Genomic DNA, 18,545 nt, shown 5'->3' with positions numbered 1-18,545 from the left:
AAGGTGGCACATTAAATTTTTTGGTCCAAGGAAGAGTGTTTACATGATGGCAATAAAGCCTTAACTGATTCACAAGTAATTCTAAGCCAATCTATGGTTTAGAATGAATGGGTGAGTGGGTGAGCTCTCAGAGAGGAGACTGCACCCACTTTATTTCTCCTCCAGTCCTGCTGTGCACTAAATCATGGTTTAGCATGCCATCTGAACCCAGGCTCGTGGTATGTTTTGCTCCAGACAAACCATGAGATGTAACCAAGGTTTGCTCTTGGGCTTATAGCTTGAGGTTTGCCTGCAGGAGACACAGCAGGAGGAGAACTGGAAGAGGAGTGCAGCAGCTCTGGTCTCTTCTCTGGGAACCCTCACAATCACACATTCATGCTATGCCATGGTTTAGCTTAGCATTATGCATAAATTAGATTGGTTTAAATAGCTGGGCATATCCTAAATGCAAAAAATCAGAGTCCTCCTTACATCCATGTCATTCATATTCCTTTGGTTGTGTGGGTAGGCATAGGTTCAGACTTCCATACTGGACCAAAATAAACGGAACTACTTCAAGTGTTTCATATGAACAGTCAGAAAATCTTCAATATTTTTTCAAGTGTTCAATGGAACACTCAAAGTAAACTTATTTTGCCACTTCCCACCCTTTCCCACAAAGTGTTAGGGAAGAGGATGGCAGAGGGCTCCCAATATTTGAGGCCAGGGATCAGGGGTACTTCTGAGCTACCTTGATTCCCAGTCGCAAATGATAGTTTCATGGCAAAGGAAAGGCAGGACAGAGGTCAAAAACCTAGACCCAAATATCAGTCAATCAAAATTAGAGTCTGCTACAAAGGCCACCGATGAACATATCTTTTACAGATCATAATTCATGGATAGATTTGGTGAAAACAGCTAGATAAACAGCCCATGTAACAACAGCCCCAGCAAATAAGATATTTAGTGGTCGAGGCCCAGAGACTAATGGGGGAAGTCTCAAACAGCTGATGAAGCAAAGCTTCAGTGTACCTATCACTGTGATCAGATAGTAGGCCAGTGCCTTAGAAGTCAGAGTGACCATTACAGTATCAACTAGAGAAACTCTAAAATGCTCTGAAATCTCCAGAGAAAAGGCAAAGGATTTTTGAACTAAATTGAGAAGAGCTCATGGAAGATGCTTTCCTTCCTGCATCTGAAGCAGGCAGCTATGCCCTTTGCCACTGTCAGCGGGGAGAAGAAATAATAGAAATGCTAAACAAAGTAAGGATGGGAGACTTAAAGGAGTAATCCACCAGATGCTGCTGTTCTGCAGCCCCTGTTCCGTGGGGGATCCCAGGTAGGCCCCTCCTGAACACTGCAGTAATACTTCATGTATTAAACACACTAGCTCTGCTCCCTAAATAAAGGCATCTACCTATGGCCCATAAGGAGACCTGACAATTGTTTTGATTCTATATGGGCCCAGCTTGAGAGGCTTATAAAAGAAGTCCCCTTCCCTATTCATTAATGTTTTTGGGTTAATGTTAAATGCCAGAATAACTTAACAGGGTGAGTTAACAGGAGCCCTGGAGAGCACTGGTATCTGCCACTGAGACAGGTCTAAGAACGGGAGAAACTCCTCTTTCTGAGAACTGTCACTTGTAGAAGATCCTGTCTATGCTACCAGGAGTAGGTGCAATTCCAGAGTACAGATTGCCTTACAACCTAGGAAAAGAACAAAATTATAGAGCATAAATACTTTAACCAACAACTTATTATAAGACTTACTTGCAGCCATTTCTACTGCATTGTCCTCTCCCTGAGCAGAATTTAAGGCAAGACGGCCCAATGTAAACTGCAGATAAAGAAAATTAGATATATCAAAGATTATATTGTGAGACAAAGAACAAACAAGACACAGCCATATTGACTTCGTAATATCAAGCTAGATTGGAACATTTATCTTTAATCCAAGCAATTTGGCTACATAAAGTGGGGTAAGGAACTTTTTTAGCCTGAGGGCCACATTCTCTTTTGGGAAACCTTCTGGGGGCCACGTGCCAGTGGTGGGTGGGGCCAGAGGCAAAAGTGGGCAGAGCAATGAATGTAAATTTTATCTTTGTATAGTAGGCTAGTTTTTACTTGCAAACCCTTTCCTATCCTCCATCCAGACAACCAAGAGACATTTTCAGAGTTCAGGTACACGTTTAAGTCAGGCAAAAACACTTGGGATTCAAAATAGGGCTGTTAAGGTGTGTGGCCTGGGGGAAAGGGGAGTGGTTTCAAGGGGCAGACAGAAAGGCCTGGAGGGCCTCATTTGGCTCCTGGGCTTGAGGTTCCCTATGCCTGACATAGCTAAATAGTGAATATATGCAGGGATTAATTTGTCAACTATAATTCTGACTGAAATAAAATTAGTTCTTGCAAGATTATTTATGTGATTTTGAACACTGTTACAATTAACGTTACACTATGAATCTTTTTTGGACAATAGCCTTTTGTTCAGAAAACTGATATGGATAAGCAGAGTTCCAAAGTAGCCTTACTATATCCAGGAGCTCAATAAGACTCCCTTGTGAACAAACCATTCCTTCAATCAGCGTGATGATGAAATTGGCTATGTTTTGGCCCTGCCTTTCCCACTACTAGTGATATTTAAGGACATTTTGAGGCTAGCATTTTGAGGCTAGCACTGGAATGTTTATGTCATCAGAACAAATTCAAAGATTTTCCCTATATTTCCATTTAACTTGTATATAAGTTTTGCCTGCTAAATTTGGAAATGTATATTTAATTTCACTTGAGCAACAAAACATCTAGAAAAAAAGGGTGCTTAAGAAACTGGCATTCTTAACAGTTTTATCATAATAAGAAACACAAGGGCATTCACTGAGGAGAGATCACATATAATAAGCACTACTGCAACACGATGATGGTAATGAATACTACTAACTGTTGTCAATTGCCCACATGTTTCCAAGGATCGGTCCTGTTTGTCTCCATCGAATCCTGGAATCTCTGGTTAATACTGCATTTGGAAGTGGAATAGTTATTCGGTTCCACCTGAAACAAACATATGAGCCCTCATTGCTTTTAAAATTCAAATTAGTTAGAGTTATAAAGAATGCTTCAGTTACATACCAAGGCAAAACATATCACAGTATTTAAGGACCACACTGTCTTAAATTCTATAAGGATGTGGACTGGGTCTAGCGGTATAAGTCCAAATGTGTGCAACTGTATTTGCATATGTTTGTCCCTTTATATCCTTGCCTCACTATCTCCTACCTCAGTCCAAATTTAGCTTCTAAGCTGTCTGGCTATCATCATTGAAACAGATCTTGCTGTTCTAAATCCTTCAAATTGTTGCTATACAAACAGGAACTTCAAAAACAATTCTGGGATGAACATATAATGTTCAAGGGAAGTAGATGAAAAAGACTGATGTCAAATCCTTATTATACTGGGATTCACCCATACGTGGGAAAGACTTCATGACATTGCTCATAAAAGGGTTACTTTACTCTTCTAATGTAACTTTATTGCTGCTTAATGAAGACTAATACATAGCCATTTAGGTTTGAATATATAGATGTGGTTAACCATCATAAACTGCTGGGGCTGTTTAGGCTTTATATAGTCCTTAAGAAACAAATGTTTATTTAATAGATTTATCAAGAATTTATCAAATCATTTTTTATTCCTATGGGTCCTGAAAACAGAAGGTTGTCCTTTATAAAGTTAAAACATCCTGAGGTGAATAACATTTCTGAACATAACATGACATCTTCAGTTGCTTTCCTCCATTTGTCACAGAGAAGAAGAAACATGTTGGTATTATAGCCACTGCTTTTTAGAGTTATGAGGAATTTCTTCTTGCATCATTTTTGCACTAGAGATATTCTGGGAGAGAACTTCCTTACCCGCTGTAGTTTTCAGATGCATACACTGTGCTGTGAGGAAGGTGAGACCCAGCACATGTCTCTGGCAAACATTCAGAATGAAGTAGGGACCAGGAGCGGCCATGGTTGGTGGAGAACTCCAAACTGACACTAGCAACACAGAGAAACAGAACTAAAATCGGCTGTTGATCCCCCACCCTCACTAAATGTGATTAACAGCAAGAATACAGAAAAGCTTTAAAATCATGGTTTATTAAATAATTGATCCCCCAGATGCTAAAGTATGAAATGTCTGGGGCTGCTAAACCTTGAAGATGAAGCAGACATGAAGCGCACTGAGCTAAAAGTCAAGATGGTAACTCTTGTCAGAAAGTGTTTAGCTAATGGGTGTGAGAACAGCTTCTGCAGGCCTTACTTACCCAGCAGGTTGTTATTTTTACATTGGATTTAAAAAGGATTGGTGCAGTACTGATGTTTCAAATAAAGACTTAGACTGAGGGGAAGGCCCTGTGTGCTCCTACTGTTAATAGGTTTTGTTGGAGTTATTCTGGATTCCTCTTACACACAAAGAGTCAGGATACACGTGTCTGTGCTATAAGCAGTCTTTTACTCAGACGTTGCACAAAGTAAACAGAAGATAACAGCAAACGCTTGATACATACAGTCAAAAGTCTATATACAGGATTTCTACAGTAGCCCAGCCAGAGGTTCTGTGTGCCTTCGTCGTCCTTTCGCTTTCCCAGCAGCACGACCAGTCCTCATCAGACTTGCAGCGTTTAACTCAGACAGTGAGCAGTCCACGGGTGTTTGGAGAGATACGGAGAGCATCTGCACCCTTTAACCAGAGCTTGGAAAAGTTACTTTTTTTTGACTACAACTCCCATCAGCCCCAGCCAGCGCATGCTGGCTGGGGCTGATGGGAGTTGTAGTTCAAAAAAGTAACTTTTCCAAGCTCTGCCTTTAACACTGTGCTGCTTTCCTTCTTTTATTGCTCCAGCACTCAGGATGACTAGGCGTGTTCCCACCCTTACTTAATCACACCTGATGCTTATCTTAGCTTCTGTGGCTATTAACCCTTCATGGACAGAGTTCCTTTGTAAAACAAATACTTGCTCACATACACCAACAGGTTTCTTAAACCATGTTGTGAAGAGGTCAGTAGGCTGAGTTGGCAATTAAGTTAGGTCATTTATATTTCATAAATTCAGAACAATCAGATATAGAAGGCCAGGCTGAGCATTATATTCCACAGGACAGGACAGGAATATAGTAGGCATACTAGAATCATTGTCATCTTGATCAAGAAACTGCATAGTGAACAACCTTAGTCTTCTCACAAGCGGCCAAGAAGCTCAAAGGGGGGGGGATTGCAGAGTGGTAGATATTAGACCTATATCAGACTACTCTGACCTTGAGAAGGTTTAGCTTCTCATGCTTCTCCAAGAAGTGTTTTGGTGTGTAGGTGGTATGAAGAGTGTATAGGTGAGGTATGAGGAATGCATGTGTGTGAGCTCTTAGCTAAGGGGTTAATCACATATTGGTGCTGTTGAGATGGTCATGCCTTGGGTCAATACACAAAGATATGCATGATGCTTTCGCCAGTATACTCCATCTTTACACTGAATCTTAGCAATAGGCTAAGAGGTATTCAATTAAACATTGTTTCCTGATGCTTTTAAACTATAGTTTCCAAGTTCATAACAAGCCAGGATCTTAAACCAACTTCATGGCATAGTTTTCTTTTTTGGACACTGTTTCCTAGGAGAAATGATGGATAACTGAAGAGCAGGGAGGGAAGGGGCTGTGTGCATGGACACAAAGGTCACTCATAACTCGTAAGTCAAGATATGCATCAAATGTAGCCATTATGGCAGCATGTGTCTTTGCCATATTCACACTGGTGTTCTCTGAAGGAAGCATAAAGCAAGATGCACATCTCTAAACACTTGGGGTCATGCTGAGATGGACTGTGGTTCCATTGTGCATGTCTACTGCATGTTTCAAGATAGAAGCTCTGTTTGATACTAAACTTTTCTCTAAAGGGAACACCAGTGTAAACGTTGCAAACATGTCTGCTTTCTAAAGTGTGAATCACCTCTATGTATAGAGTAAATGTTGCTCTTTCTGTTTTTGGACTATCTCTCTACCTCCATCAGTGGCCATGTTGCCAAGGAGAGTTATTAGCAGTTGCCTACTTAGGACACTAATACTAGTGTATTTAAACTGTACTTTTCCTAAAAGATTAAAATGCATATATCTATATCTATATCTATCTATCTATATCTATATCTATATCTATATATATAATCTCAATAATCTCAGAAGTTGGGGGGGAGGGGAAACGGAGTGGGAGAGGGCATTCTCTGGGGCAACCCCTAAGTTGTGGAATTCCCCCACATACACAGAGATGCATCTGACACCTTCATTATACATCTTTCATTGTAGGCTGAAGATGCACCTCTTCACCCTGGACTTTAACACTTGAGATTATATTAGGACCCTCTCCAGTTGTGACTGTAATTTGTTTAAATCATTTTTAGTATTGTATTTTATGTTGTTCTGAGCTGCTTTGGGAGTTTCTGGTGGTAGTAGTAGTAGTGGTAGCAGCAGCAGCAGCAGCAGTAATAGTAATAGTAATAGTAATCCATACAATGGTCTTGAAAAACTCACTTTTTCTCTAGTGAGTTCATGACTAAAATCAGATTTGACCTAGAAGATTCTTTGTGGCTAGTTCTCTTAATAATTAAGCTATACAGGTATTTTCCTATTTCTATTCACATCAGGTTCTGCTGACAAATTTCTCACTTTCGATCTTCATATTTATGAGGCAGAAGGCAGACCATTTGTCATCAGTCCAATCTGTACCTCAATGACAGATATCATATCAAATTTTCTTTAGAGCCTTCCCTACCCATAATGGAATGTCAGTATATGAAGCAAAATCTTAGTCGTACCCTATGCAGAGTGCATCTCCTAATATTCAGAATATTTTGGTGTTATTATTTATTTCCACACTTATTCTCTCTTAGATAGGAAATAATGGTATTGCTTATACAAAAATGCCTCCATTCCCTTGCATAAGAAATAGTTAGGATTGATGGCCTTTTGCAGGAGTTATGAAACAGGCTGCAGTTATTACATAGAAACCTTCCACATGTGAAAGTTCCACATGGTGAGCCAAGCAAATAAACAACTTCTCCATGAAATAAGTCTGAGCCTTTCCAAAGCACCACAAAGCAACAGAAACATATCAGAGAAAGATGGAAAATAAATAGTGGTATCAAATATATTATCTTCCTGGCTTCCTTTGGCATCTTTCTTTGGGGTAGATTTTCTTAAATGTCACAAGATTTGCACACTGCTTAATCATCAAAACCTCTAATTTGTTTATATACAATGTAAAATATACGTGAAAAATACCAATAAAAGAAGATGTTAAAAACTAGTTGGCCTAAACTTTTTCAAATAAATAAAAACCACCAGTTTAAAATATATATAAAATACTACTGCATATTAAAATAAATGTCAAATTTACATATCTGGGTAGGCTTGCCTATACAAAAAAAGTTTGTAGGAGGTACTGAAAACAATACAGAGAAAGCACCTGCCTAACATCAATAGGCAGGGAGTTCATGCTGCCACATGAAAGATTGATCCACTGCAAGTGTTGAACGAACATTATGTGGCACTTGTAAAACTGCCAGTTCCACAGACTGAAGTGGTCACGTGGGTATATATGGCAAAACCTTGAATTTGGCCCAGAAACAAATAAGTATCCAGTATAGATTTCTGAGCAGAGGTGTAATATGCTGACAGGATCTCATTCCTGTCAGCAATCTGCCCTAACTGAAGTTTCCAGACCAAGGGAAAAAGAAACTCCACATACAATGCATTGTGGGAATCCAGCCACAGCTGTCATACCAGTCAAAGCTGGTTACAGGTTCTCCTAGCCACTGAGGCTACCTGTGTCTTTACTGACAATGGTGGATCTAGAAGCACTTCCAGACTGCTCCTGCTCCTCACTTGCTCCTTCAGGGGGAGTGCAACCCTGTCCAGGAAAGGCAATTGTCCAATTTCTCAGATACCACTCACCCACACTGCTTCTGTCTTGCTGGGATTCAGGTTCAGGTTATTTCCCCTCATCCAGCCCTCTACTGCATCCAGGTGTCATCCCAGGGCCTGCATGGCATTTCCTGATTCAGATATTATGGAGATGCAGAGCTGATCAAACTTCCTAAAGACTGCTCTAAAGATGGCTTCATATAAACAGCATTGGGGATAAAATAAACCCCCTGTGGCACCCCATATGATACAGTAACTGCCAGGGGACCAAAAAGCACTCACCCAATGCTACTCTCTGGACTTGGTCATGAAGGTAGGACTGGAACCATTGTAGCACAGAACCCCCAATTCGCATTCCATGGAGCCAGTACAAGAGGATACCATAGTCAACATCAAAACCTGTAGACTGATTGAGAAGCAGAAGCAAGGTTGTACTCCTCTTGTCCCGCTCTCCATCAGGATGACCAAGGCTGGCTTGGGCCCATTCCAATGCCCAGACTGGAATCAGTCTAGATAATCTGTTTCATCCAAGAATGCTGGCAGCTACCCCACCACCATTCTCTTCACCATCTTCCCTAAGAAGGGGGTAGCTGTGACCAGGCAGTAGTTACTCCAAAGTTCTTTCAAGATTAACAACTTCACCCCTAAACTTAATTTTTTTCCTGACACTCATAATTAAAAATACATGATGTAGTAGTAATGGGGGACTTCAGTTATCCTGATATCTGTTGGGAGACAAATTCTGCCAAACACAGCCCCTTCAAGAAATTTCTGACATGTGTTGGAGAGACTTGAATTCTTGATTTTAACAGAAGCAAAAGCTGAGAGTAGCCATACGTGCACCCTGGACTTCAGGAAAGCTGATATTAATAACCTCAGAACAATTGTAAGTACAGTTCCATGGCAAGCGACCCTAATGAGAAAGAGTCCAAGATGGGTGGGAGTTTCTTAAAAAGGAAATTCTAAAAGCTGAGGTTAGCGAGAGATGCCAAAAGCAAAAAAAAAAAGCTTTCTTCAGGTATGTCCATAGCAAAAGACAGAGAAAAGAAATGGTGGCACATCTACTCAATGAGGATGACAAAATGATAACAGATGACAAAGAAAAGGCAGAAGTGCTCAATTCCTACTTTGGCTCAGTCTTCTCCCAAAAAAGGGTCTATGACCCTCCCGGGAAACATGAAGTAGAAGGGGCAGGACTAGGGCTTGAGACTGATAGACAAACAGTCAAGGAATACCTAATCACTTTGAACGAATTCAAATCGTTCTGCATCCTAGAATATTGAAGGAACTGGCTGAAGAACTCTCAGAACTGCTGTCTATTATCTTTGCAAAATCGTGAAGGACTGGTGAAGTGCCAGATGACTGGAGAAGAGCTAATGTTGTCCCTATCTACAAAAAGGGCAAAAAGGAGGAACCGGGGAAATACAGACCAGTCAGCCTAACATCAATCCCTGGAAAAACTCTGGAGCAGAGTATAAAGCAGTCAGTCTGTAAGCACCTTGAAAACAATGCAGTGATTATTAGGAGCCAACATGGATTTATGAAGAACAAATCCTGCCAAACTAATCTTATCTCATTTTTTGATCAGGTAACCTCCCTTGTAGACAGTGGGAATGCTGTGGACATAATATATCTCAACTTCAGCAAAGCATTTGACAAAGTGCCCCATGATATTCTGATTAGCAAGCTAGCTAAATGTGGGCTGGATGGAACAACTATCAGGTGGATTCACAGTTGGCTCCAGAATTGTACTCAAAGAGTGCTTATCAATGGTTCCTTCTCAAACTGGGCGGAAGTAACAAGTGGGGTACCACAGGGCTCAGTCCTGGGCCTACTGCTCTTCAACATTTTTATTAACAACTTGGATGAGGAGGTACAGAGCATGCTTATAAAATTTGCAGATGATACAAAATCAGCGGGGCATAGCTAATACCGTGGAAGACAGAAACAAAATTCAAAGGGACCTTGATAGGCTGGAGCATTGGGCTGAAAACAACAGAATGAAATTCAACAGGGATAAATGCAAAGTTCTACTCTTGGGAAAAAGAAACCAAATGCACAGTTATAAGATGGGGGATACTTGGCTCAGCAATATGACATGTGAGACGGATCTTGGAATTGTCGTTGATCACAAGCTGAATATGAGCCAACAGTGCGATGTGGCTCCAAAAAAGGTAAATGCTATTTTAGGCTGCATTAATGGAAGTATAGTTTCCAAATCACGTCAAGGATTAGTTCCCCTCCATTCAGCACTGGTTAGGCCTCATCTTGAGTACTGCGTCCAGTTCTGGTCTCTGCAGTTCAAGAAGGATGCAGACAAACTGGAACAGGTTCAGAGGAGGGCAACAAGGATGATCAGGGGACTGGAAACAAAGCCCTATGAGGAGAGTCTGAAAGAACTGGGCATGTTTAGCCCGGAGAAGAGAAGACTGAGGGAAGATATGATAGCACTCTTCAAGTACATGAAAGGTTGTCACACAGAGGAGGACCAGGATCTCTTCTCGATCGTCCCAGAGAGCAGGACACAGAATAATGGGCTCAAGTTGCAGGAAGCCAGATTTCAACTGAACATCAGGAAAAACCTCCTAACTGTCAGAGCCATATAACAATGGAACCAATTACCTAGAGAGGTAGTGAGCTCTCCGACACTGGAGGCATTCAAGAGGCAGCTGGACAGCCATCCGTTGGGAATGCTTTGATTTGGATTCCTGCAGGGGTTGGACTTGATGGTCTTATAGGACCCTTCCACTCTAGTATCCTATGATTCTGTGACCCTGTGCATTCATGAGAAGAGGGCTAGCCTTGCCAGTATCAGGTGGCAGTTTTTGTCCAGGGTGGCGCAGAGCAGTGATGGCAAAGAAACAGGCAAGGCAAGCAAGTTGGCAAGGGGAGTAGGGTTGCCTGAGGGGGTTGGCAGAGTGGTGAGGGGAATGAGGTTTGCAAGTGGGGAGCAGAGCCCCCTTACTCAGTACATACTTTTGAAAGAAGCAGAAGACACATTCTGTGAGCTTTCACCTAATTTGGGAAGTATAAAAAGTTATCCATTTGAAATACGTATATGTGGAATAATTTAAGTAGCGTAGTTTAATTCTAATTGTCTAATTTTAAGTTCTGCAAATGAAGCATTAAAACAAATTAATAATTCATCAACCTGGCACCAAACAGTCAGAACATGGCCTATTCAGTTCAGAATAATTCATTTGGAATGTGACTGTACTTGAAGAATGTCTTTCTGCACAATTATTGGGTGTGTGATATTTTAAATGTAAATGAAAATAGCTTATGAGGCTTCATTGATTTCATTTGAGATGAAATTATATGGATACCTTTGAGGACCACATTCACTTCTTATATTCTATTATATTCCCAGTCATGCAGTTAGAGTACTATTATAAATAATGCTTTGGTGGACAAGGAGATTTGCATGGCAAAATTATTTTTGAAATGCAAATAGGATTTGTGGAAAGTGAGCAGTTATTTTAAAAAATGGATAAAGCAAAACAAATTCTGTATCAGTGGTGCTATGTGAATTGGGGAAAAAAAGAAAAATGTTCAAAACAGATGAAAGACTGTACTGGAAAACCCTACTATGAAGCAGGAAATTATGCTTATACATGTATCTTAAACTAGAACTTCCTTTTAAATATATTCAAGACTGAATTACTGCAATGCACTCTATGTGGGGTTTCCCTTGTGTTTGATCTGTAACTTTTAGTTAGTGCTGAACGCTGCAGCACAGTTGCTGACAGAAGTGAGACCCTGTCAGCATATAACACTTCTGCTCAGAAATCTGCACTGGTTGCCAATTTGCTACCAGGCCAAGTTCAAGGTGTTACTATTAGCATATAAAGCCCTTAACAATTTGGGACTAGTTTACTTGTGGGATCGCCTTACCCATATATGCTCACTCAACTGTTTTAATCTGCAGAACTGGGACTGTTAGAGGTGCCATATAATAGTCATTTTGCACCTGTAAGAAATTGATATTTTAGTGTGGCAGCACCTACCTGTACAGTTTAAAGGTCCCTGTCTATGGATGCCAGGCAGGCACCCTCACTGTACCCTTTTCAGTGCCTGCTTTAAAACATGTTTGTTTAGGCAAGCTGATCCAGACATATAGAAGTTGAGATTAAAACACACATCTTTTTAGCCTACTGTTGATTTTAATTATCTTTTCAATTTTTTTACATATCTGGGATTTTTTAGTCCCAGATGTATTTTAAATATCATTTGATATTTTTAAATATCATATTTTTTAAATATCATTTCAATGTTTTAATTTTTATTTTATGTACTGTTAGAGGTTTTATGACAATCAAGTAGTATATAAATTTTGTGAAATAAATAAAAGGATTGTTCTAATTGTAAATCTCTACTGGGCATAGTCTACTGAAACACAGAACACACACATTTGTATATGTAAAATAATAGGGCCACTAAGAGGCCTAAAAGGAAGTTGGCAGAAACTGATCTAAAACTTTCAAAAGTTTGCTAGTCTTATTTGATTTTATTGCCATAGATTAAGGAAATAGATGCCAAAGTTTTATGTAAACCTACAGAACATTGTAGTCTTTCACATGTGGCTTGACTTACAATAATATATCTGGCACATTGTGTAACTTGGCTTGCTTGCATGAATCATCTGGATAGGGGTGGATGGGGCCCTGGGGGACCCAGAAAGAAAGCAGATGGGGCAATAGAAGGGAAGGTAGGAAATGGAAAAGCCAAAGCCATGTGGAGAGAGAAAATCCAGGGTGGATGAGGCCTTGTGAGGGCCAAAAGAGAGCAGATGGGGCCATGGGAGGGATGCACTTACATGTGTGCATGTGGTGAACTGGAAGCATGCGTGTGAATGGACAGATGGGGTATGTTGTATGTAAAAAATAGAGGGGGGACCCTGAAAAAGAGAGGAAAAGATTGGGGAAGTGAGCTCATTTAGAGATGATTTGAAAAAATTAATTGATGCTTTCCAGGTGGTTCTGTGGATTCAAATGAGTGATTTTATGTTCTGTGGCTCAGATCCTGACTATGCCTTTTATTCCGTTTCTTGACCAAATTATGCCTTCTTTGAAGTGGGTTTTCAGTTTGCAGCAGGAAATTGTGTGATCAAAGGAGTGATGTATGTTCAGAGGCTCAGATCTTAACTTTGCCTAGTACTCAATTTCTTAGGCAAGTTTTTCTCTGTGACAAGCCAGACCCCTTGGCAGCCATTTTGTGACAGTGCCCACAACGGTTATTCAAATATCCAAAAGTGCCCATGGCAGAATCCAACTAACATGCTCCATCAATGGAGGGATTTATGCTTGTGCAACAGAACAGATTAGGGGAGGGTGTGAGGTGTGTGCCGGAGGGTGGGGAGTTCCATTGTGCAAGTGCAAATCCTTGCACTGATTAAACAAGTAAGTTAGATACCACCCCATGAGCCCCCAAAGGCTGGCAACCTTGCTACCTAATTGTTTCAACTGGAGGTGCTGGGAATCAAATGTGGTATCTTCTGCTTGCAAATGAGTTACCAATTAGCTGTGGTACCCTCTTCCCCTATACTCCCTCAGTTTGCTTATCTCACCACCTCAGTCCTTTGCTAGTTAAAAGGGTCCGCTGATGGTCTCTTGTCTGGGAGCTCCCAAATTCTGATGCTGGTCCTGCATAAATGTGTAGGGGGCACTTAGTCACTTTACTCATGCAGCATGTGCAGATCCCTTCCTCTGCTCTAGGGCAGAACCAGAAACAACTACAGGTGCTTCATCCGAAAGAAGGACACAGGGTCAGTTTTAAGGGGCCATGAACAAAATGTACCTCTGATGGGTCCCCTCCTGTCTAGGTGAGCTCTGGTGGGATTACCTGGCAGTGGTGGTAAGCAACAGCAGTATTCCAAGCAGCCCCAGGTGGCTGGGAACTCCCATTTTAGTTTCCTAAGTATCCCAGAAAACTACTATGTTGGGACCACTGTGGGAAATAAAATGGCAGCTAGAGGCAACCATAAGGGGGTTCCCAGGGGGAATGGGCCTCACCAGAGTGTTTGGGCCCTAGCTGATGTCCAGGCCCTGGTAAGTTGCCAAGTTGGCCAAGTATTGATGTTGGCCCTATAATCCTACATGGCCCAAGAGTCTTCAATAAGGATGACTTCCAAGGTGCAGAGGGCCAGACTTGTTCACTAGTACAGCATTCAAAGGAACATGGAAGCAGTCTAATTTTCCAGGAAGTCTGCACATAAAATTAGAATTTCTAGGAATATCAAGTGGACAACTATCTACTGAATGTATATAAAGTAAATGGTCTGCATTTTACCCTCAGTGTAACTAGTCTTCCAAAGTCTAATTACTGCTAGATTTTCCATTCTACACACTCTGAATGTCACACACACTCACCAATGGCAACATGCCCTGTAAAAGGCATTCTTACTTATTCAGTAGTCATTTTCAACTGGCTTCCCTATATTACAATTGTGTCAATAGCAAGCAACATTTTGTGTAAAGTCTTCTTACAAGATGTGAGTTTATTTAACAATGCCTCATTTCTTCTTGCTTCAGAAAAGATAGAAAATGAGGCAGTTTTCTGAAATCTAGGTTTATAAAGAAATTAAAAATTTATGTAAAAAGAAATATGCCATTTTAGCTTGCATTACCTGTTGCCGGGTTGATGGGTTCCACAACCTAGGTTAATAGAAAACTGGATCATATGCGTTACAGTGGAAGGAAGCACTGGCAGGACATGGAAGTAATCAACTGCCCAGACATTTTTGTTATGCCCTTGATGACTCTTCTGCTTGAGGCAGAATTTGGTAGTTGGAGTTTGCAGCTCTGGACTGATGACAACAGAAACCAAGGATGGAACCTTCAACAAAAGTAAAATTAATTAATTTCTATGTGAGAGACATACAAAAGCAGGACTTGCATATTAATCACCTCTATTTCTTGTGATTTAATTAGGATATTATATGTTAACTTAGATGCACCTACACTACAGACCTTAACACATTTAACCATCATTCCCACTCCTCCCCAAATTGTGGGAAGTTGGGAACAGCGGTTCAGCTAGGCAGGCCAGGATTAGCATTATTCATAGCCATCTCACCAGGCTGCAATTCCAAGATTTCTTTTTAAATGGTGAAGAAATCATGATAATTTAGGTGGTATAAAATTGATATAAGTTTATAATGTAGATATGTCCTTGGAATCCAATATTTTTTTCAGCACTGAGGGTCACACTAGAAATGTAGTTTGAACTCAGGATACTCTGACAACATAATCACTGCAAAGCTAATGCACATCATTGCTATGAAATTTCACAGATATGTTTTATCTGGGCAGGCCTCAAATTTTGCTTTAGAAATTTGGCAGAACATCTATTAACGATAGTGGAATGCACAGAAATATTTTTTAAAACTCCCCAGATTCCTTAACTATCCCATATTTATGATCCAGTGTATTTTGTTTTCATGCTGAGGTTTTGACACATCTGCCAATTTACTTGAGGTTGCTCACAGAATATTCAGCACAGAATATGCCACTTCTGACATGAAATCAGCTAGAAATGCTCTTACATGGCTAGGCAAATACTAGCAAAAAGAATGATACAAATGTAATGCTGAATTGCACAGTGTCTGGAAAATCTCATCTCAATACCATTTTGCAGTGGGTAATTTTGGGAGTAGTGTGGAATATAGCAAGGGGTTGCAGAGGAAGGAGGGAGTTGGTGGAAGCCTCTTTCTTCCCCCCCCCTTCTCAGATATATGAATGGAGAAGCAATTTAGGATCCAAGCATTTGCCACATGAGCTGGGCTATCTTAAGGATTTGTTCTGAACTCTTACCCTGTAAGAAGCATAGGTCATTGTATCCAGATTTAGGTGCTCCTTTCTTCCTTCAATCTTTGCATACAATATGATGTCATTTTCATGGGCTTGTCCAGCATCACAGCTTCCACCTATAGCAATATGTATATTGGTGGAGATAGCTGATTAACATTCATTTATGTATTCAAATATTGTCCTTTAAATATTGTTAATGATTAAAATGATAGTCACCAGACTATTATTAAGTTGATATATGCCAATATACGAAACAAACGTCAATGCTAGTGAAAGAATTACTCAGGCCTAATTTTTTTGTAGCCCTTTCTGCAAATGCAGCAATAGAATGCACAATTCAAATTTTTGTTTAAATAAATATATGCACATAGTGATAAGATTCTTATTTGCTTCCAGGTGCAGAATGTTTAAAGAACATCTTTCTATTATTTCAGGGTCTTCTTTGCACTTCTAAAAGCTATGGGTTGTAAAGAGAGCAAATTATAATATAATAAATCACACCACTGATACAGACACTATTTAAGAAGCTATTATAGGTAGGAATATATTTAAAAAATCACAGATATCTCCATCGTGGCATGAGGCCACTTATCCACAGAAGAGGACAGCTGATATTCACAAAATGTATTTATATTACATTTTTCGGGTTGATTTGTTGCATTCCCACTGTATACTGAGTATATTCATCACTTCCCATTAAAACAAACAAACCTGGCTATCATTTTAAATGTGTCTTATTCAAACAGTGAAAACAATCTTATAGAAACAAGAATGTAGGGGTAATTAATTAAAAATGATATACACATTTTGAGAAATTGCATTGTATTAGTGTGCTGCCAAAGCTTTCTGTGGCTATATGGGGATGGTTATTGGTTTTTTATTTTTGTTTTGCTTTATGTATGATATATTATTTTGGCTTTTAATTATGTTTTAAGTCATTTGGAGACCTTTGGGTAGCAAGCAACTAATAAATCAAATAAATCATCAACATCATAATGTCAGCTACTGGGACTGTATCACTTCAGATTGTAGGTGGAGAACTGCATGCTTCAATGTTAAAAAAAGAAAAAGGGGGGAAAGCTCTCTCCATGTAAAAAAGGAGCGCATAATCCAGAATCTTTCATCAAGGTATACTGGTTTTCCTCACGCAGATAATTTTTTTCACATAGGAAAGGATTTAAACACAGTCTCTCATCTGCTGCTTGAAGTTGTACAGTCCCAACAAGGTTGTACCATATGATTATTTTGGATGTAACTTTGTTCTTATTTTTAATTCAGATAAAATATACTTCCATTCTTCTTTTTAAAAAGCTGTCATTTCCCACATCCAAATATTTAACCAAGTTATTTTCATACAGTGTCTTTTAGTGTGTTCACTCAAGTTAACAACCATTCTTGCTGAGCCAACAACTTTGCCCACGAGTTCAGAAGGTTGACTAAAGTGTCTTTCCTGTTTTTCATGCAGGTGTGGCTCTCCTGGAACACCTGGAAACACAGAAATCTCCCCTTCCTGTGCTTTTTTGGTACATTATGCAGCACAGAGGAGACGTGATAATTCAGAGTGAGAATTAGAGAACTTCCACTTCCTGGAAGAAATGCTGTTTATTCTTCTTGACATAAAAGGCTGCTTCATTGGAAAAGCAAATTCATTCTCCATTTCCTTTACCGTTTTTCCATTTTGCATTAACAAACACAGTGTTGAAAGAATAAGCTCCACATACAGTTTACCTTATCTGTGGAGCTTGCAAAACAACATTCCTGAGAAGAGTGTTCCAAAGAAAAATTGCACAATTTTGCCATTGAAATCTTCTGCTTGTTGGCGTAAATGATGGCTCCCACTACCAGAAAGATTTATGAATCTCCAATAATTACAGCTCTCTTATTAAGGGAGGCAGATGGTTCTGCTTTTATATCTATTCCCCCTGTTTGTTATCCCATCTTCCACCTTCACAAAGTGGTTAACAAAGATAAAATTAATCCATCTGTGGAAGACCCATACAGGATTCCCAGAAACATTTCATCATGAAGTTGTATGGAATACTTTTGTGATTGTTGTGATTAAACCACAGGAAAGTCATTATTGTAATAGCTTATTACAAGACTAGCTAGAAAAGAAAAAGAAAATGGGAAGGCGCAAAATGCAGGGGCAGAAGGGACGCTCAGAACTATATTTATTGAGTCCAGTGCAGTTCAAAAATTGATCCTTCTTCTGGGGCACTCAGGCATAATCATCTTGAGGCTTGGGCTTCCAACTCAGTTGCAAAATTAGCTCCTCAAATCTCAATGCCACCTGTTCTTCCCTGACACTAGATTCATACACCTCTTACGCCACTGGAAATGTAGCAGATGAAGTAGCAACAGAGGCTGGACCTAGATGTTATGATTAAAAAAAAACCCCAGCAGTCCTGTGCCCAGCTTTTTAAAGCTTCCCCTAGGTAATGTGTAGTAAAATTTACTCAGACCAAGGTGCATCATACAGCTGCTATTTTATAGTGCATATCTCTGTCCATGCCAGCCAGTGATGCAGAGTGAGGTGGGGAAATGCACAGAGTGATGTTGTCAAGACCAAGTAGGTTTTACTACACAGTATGGAGAGGGTGAACTCCATACATATCATCATCCTAGTTCTATCAAAAGCAAACAAGCGTTGGAATAACTGCTTCCTAGTGAAGGTATCGGTAGTGACAAAATGTTGAAAGGAAAAACTTCTAAACAGGACTCAAGGGTAGTTGGGCTACTGGAGTTCAGGTGCCTCACAGATTCTGAAACAGAGATATTGATTATAACATAACCTCCAGAAATATAATTCACC

The 18,545-nt window shown here is 40.0% G+C and overlaps 1 protein-coding gene across 3 annotated transcripts in view; it reads right to left on the bottom strand.

The window, feature by feature from the left end:
- The window catches only part of RELN (reelin), a 504,997-nt gene that overhangs the window by 187,872 nt on the left and 298,580 nt on the right, over nt 1–18,545 (bottom strand). For all 3 annotated transcript variants that reach the window (XM_061640446.1, XM_061640447.1, XM_061640448.1), the window contains 5 exons: nt 15,737–15,849; nt 14,551–14,759; nt 3,885–4,013; nt 2,915–3,024; nt 1,750–1,816 (listed from right to left, as the gene is read on the bottom strand). In XM_061640446.1, coding sequence (XP_061496430.1) covers nt 1,750–1,816; nt 2,915–3,024; nt 3,885–4,013; nt 14,551–14,759; nt 15,737–15,849 — 628 coding nt within the window. The remainder of the gene's footprint in view (nt 1–1,749; nt 1,817–2,914; nt 3,025–3,884; nt 4,014–14,550; nt 14,760–15,736; nt 15,850–18,545) is intronic.

Source organism: Rhineura floridana, chromosome 8, assembly GCF_030035675.1.
Source record: "Rhineura floridana isolate rRhiFlo1 chromosome 8, rRhiFlo1.hap2, whole genome shotgun sequence".
Classification (NCBI taxonomy): domain Eukaryota; kingdom Metazoa; phylum Chordata; class Lepidosauria; order Squamata; family Rhineuridae; genus Rhineura; species Rhineura floridana.
The sequence above is the reverse complement of the archived record's forward strand: the minus strand, read 5'-3'. Positions and strand labels throughout refer to the sequence as shown.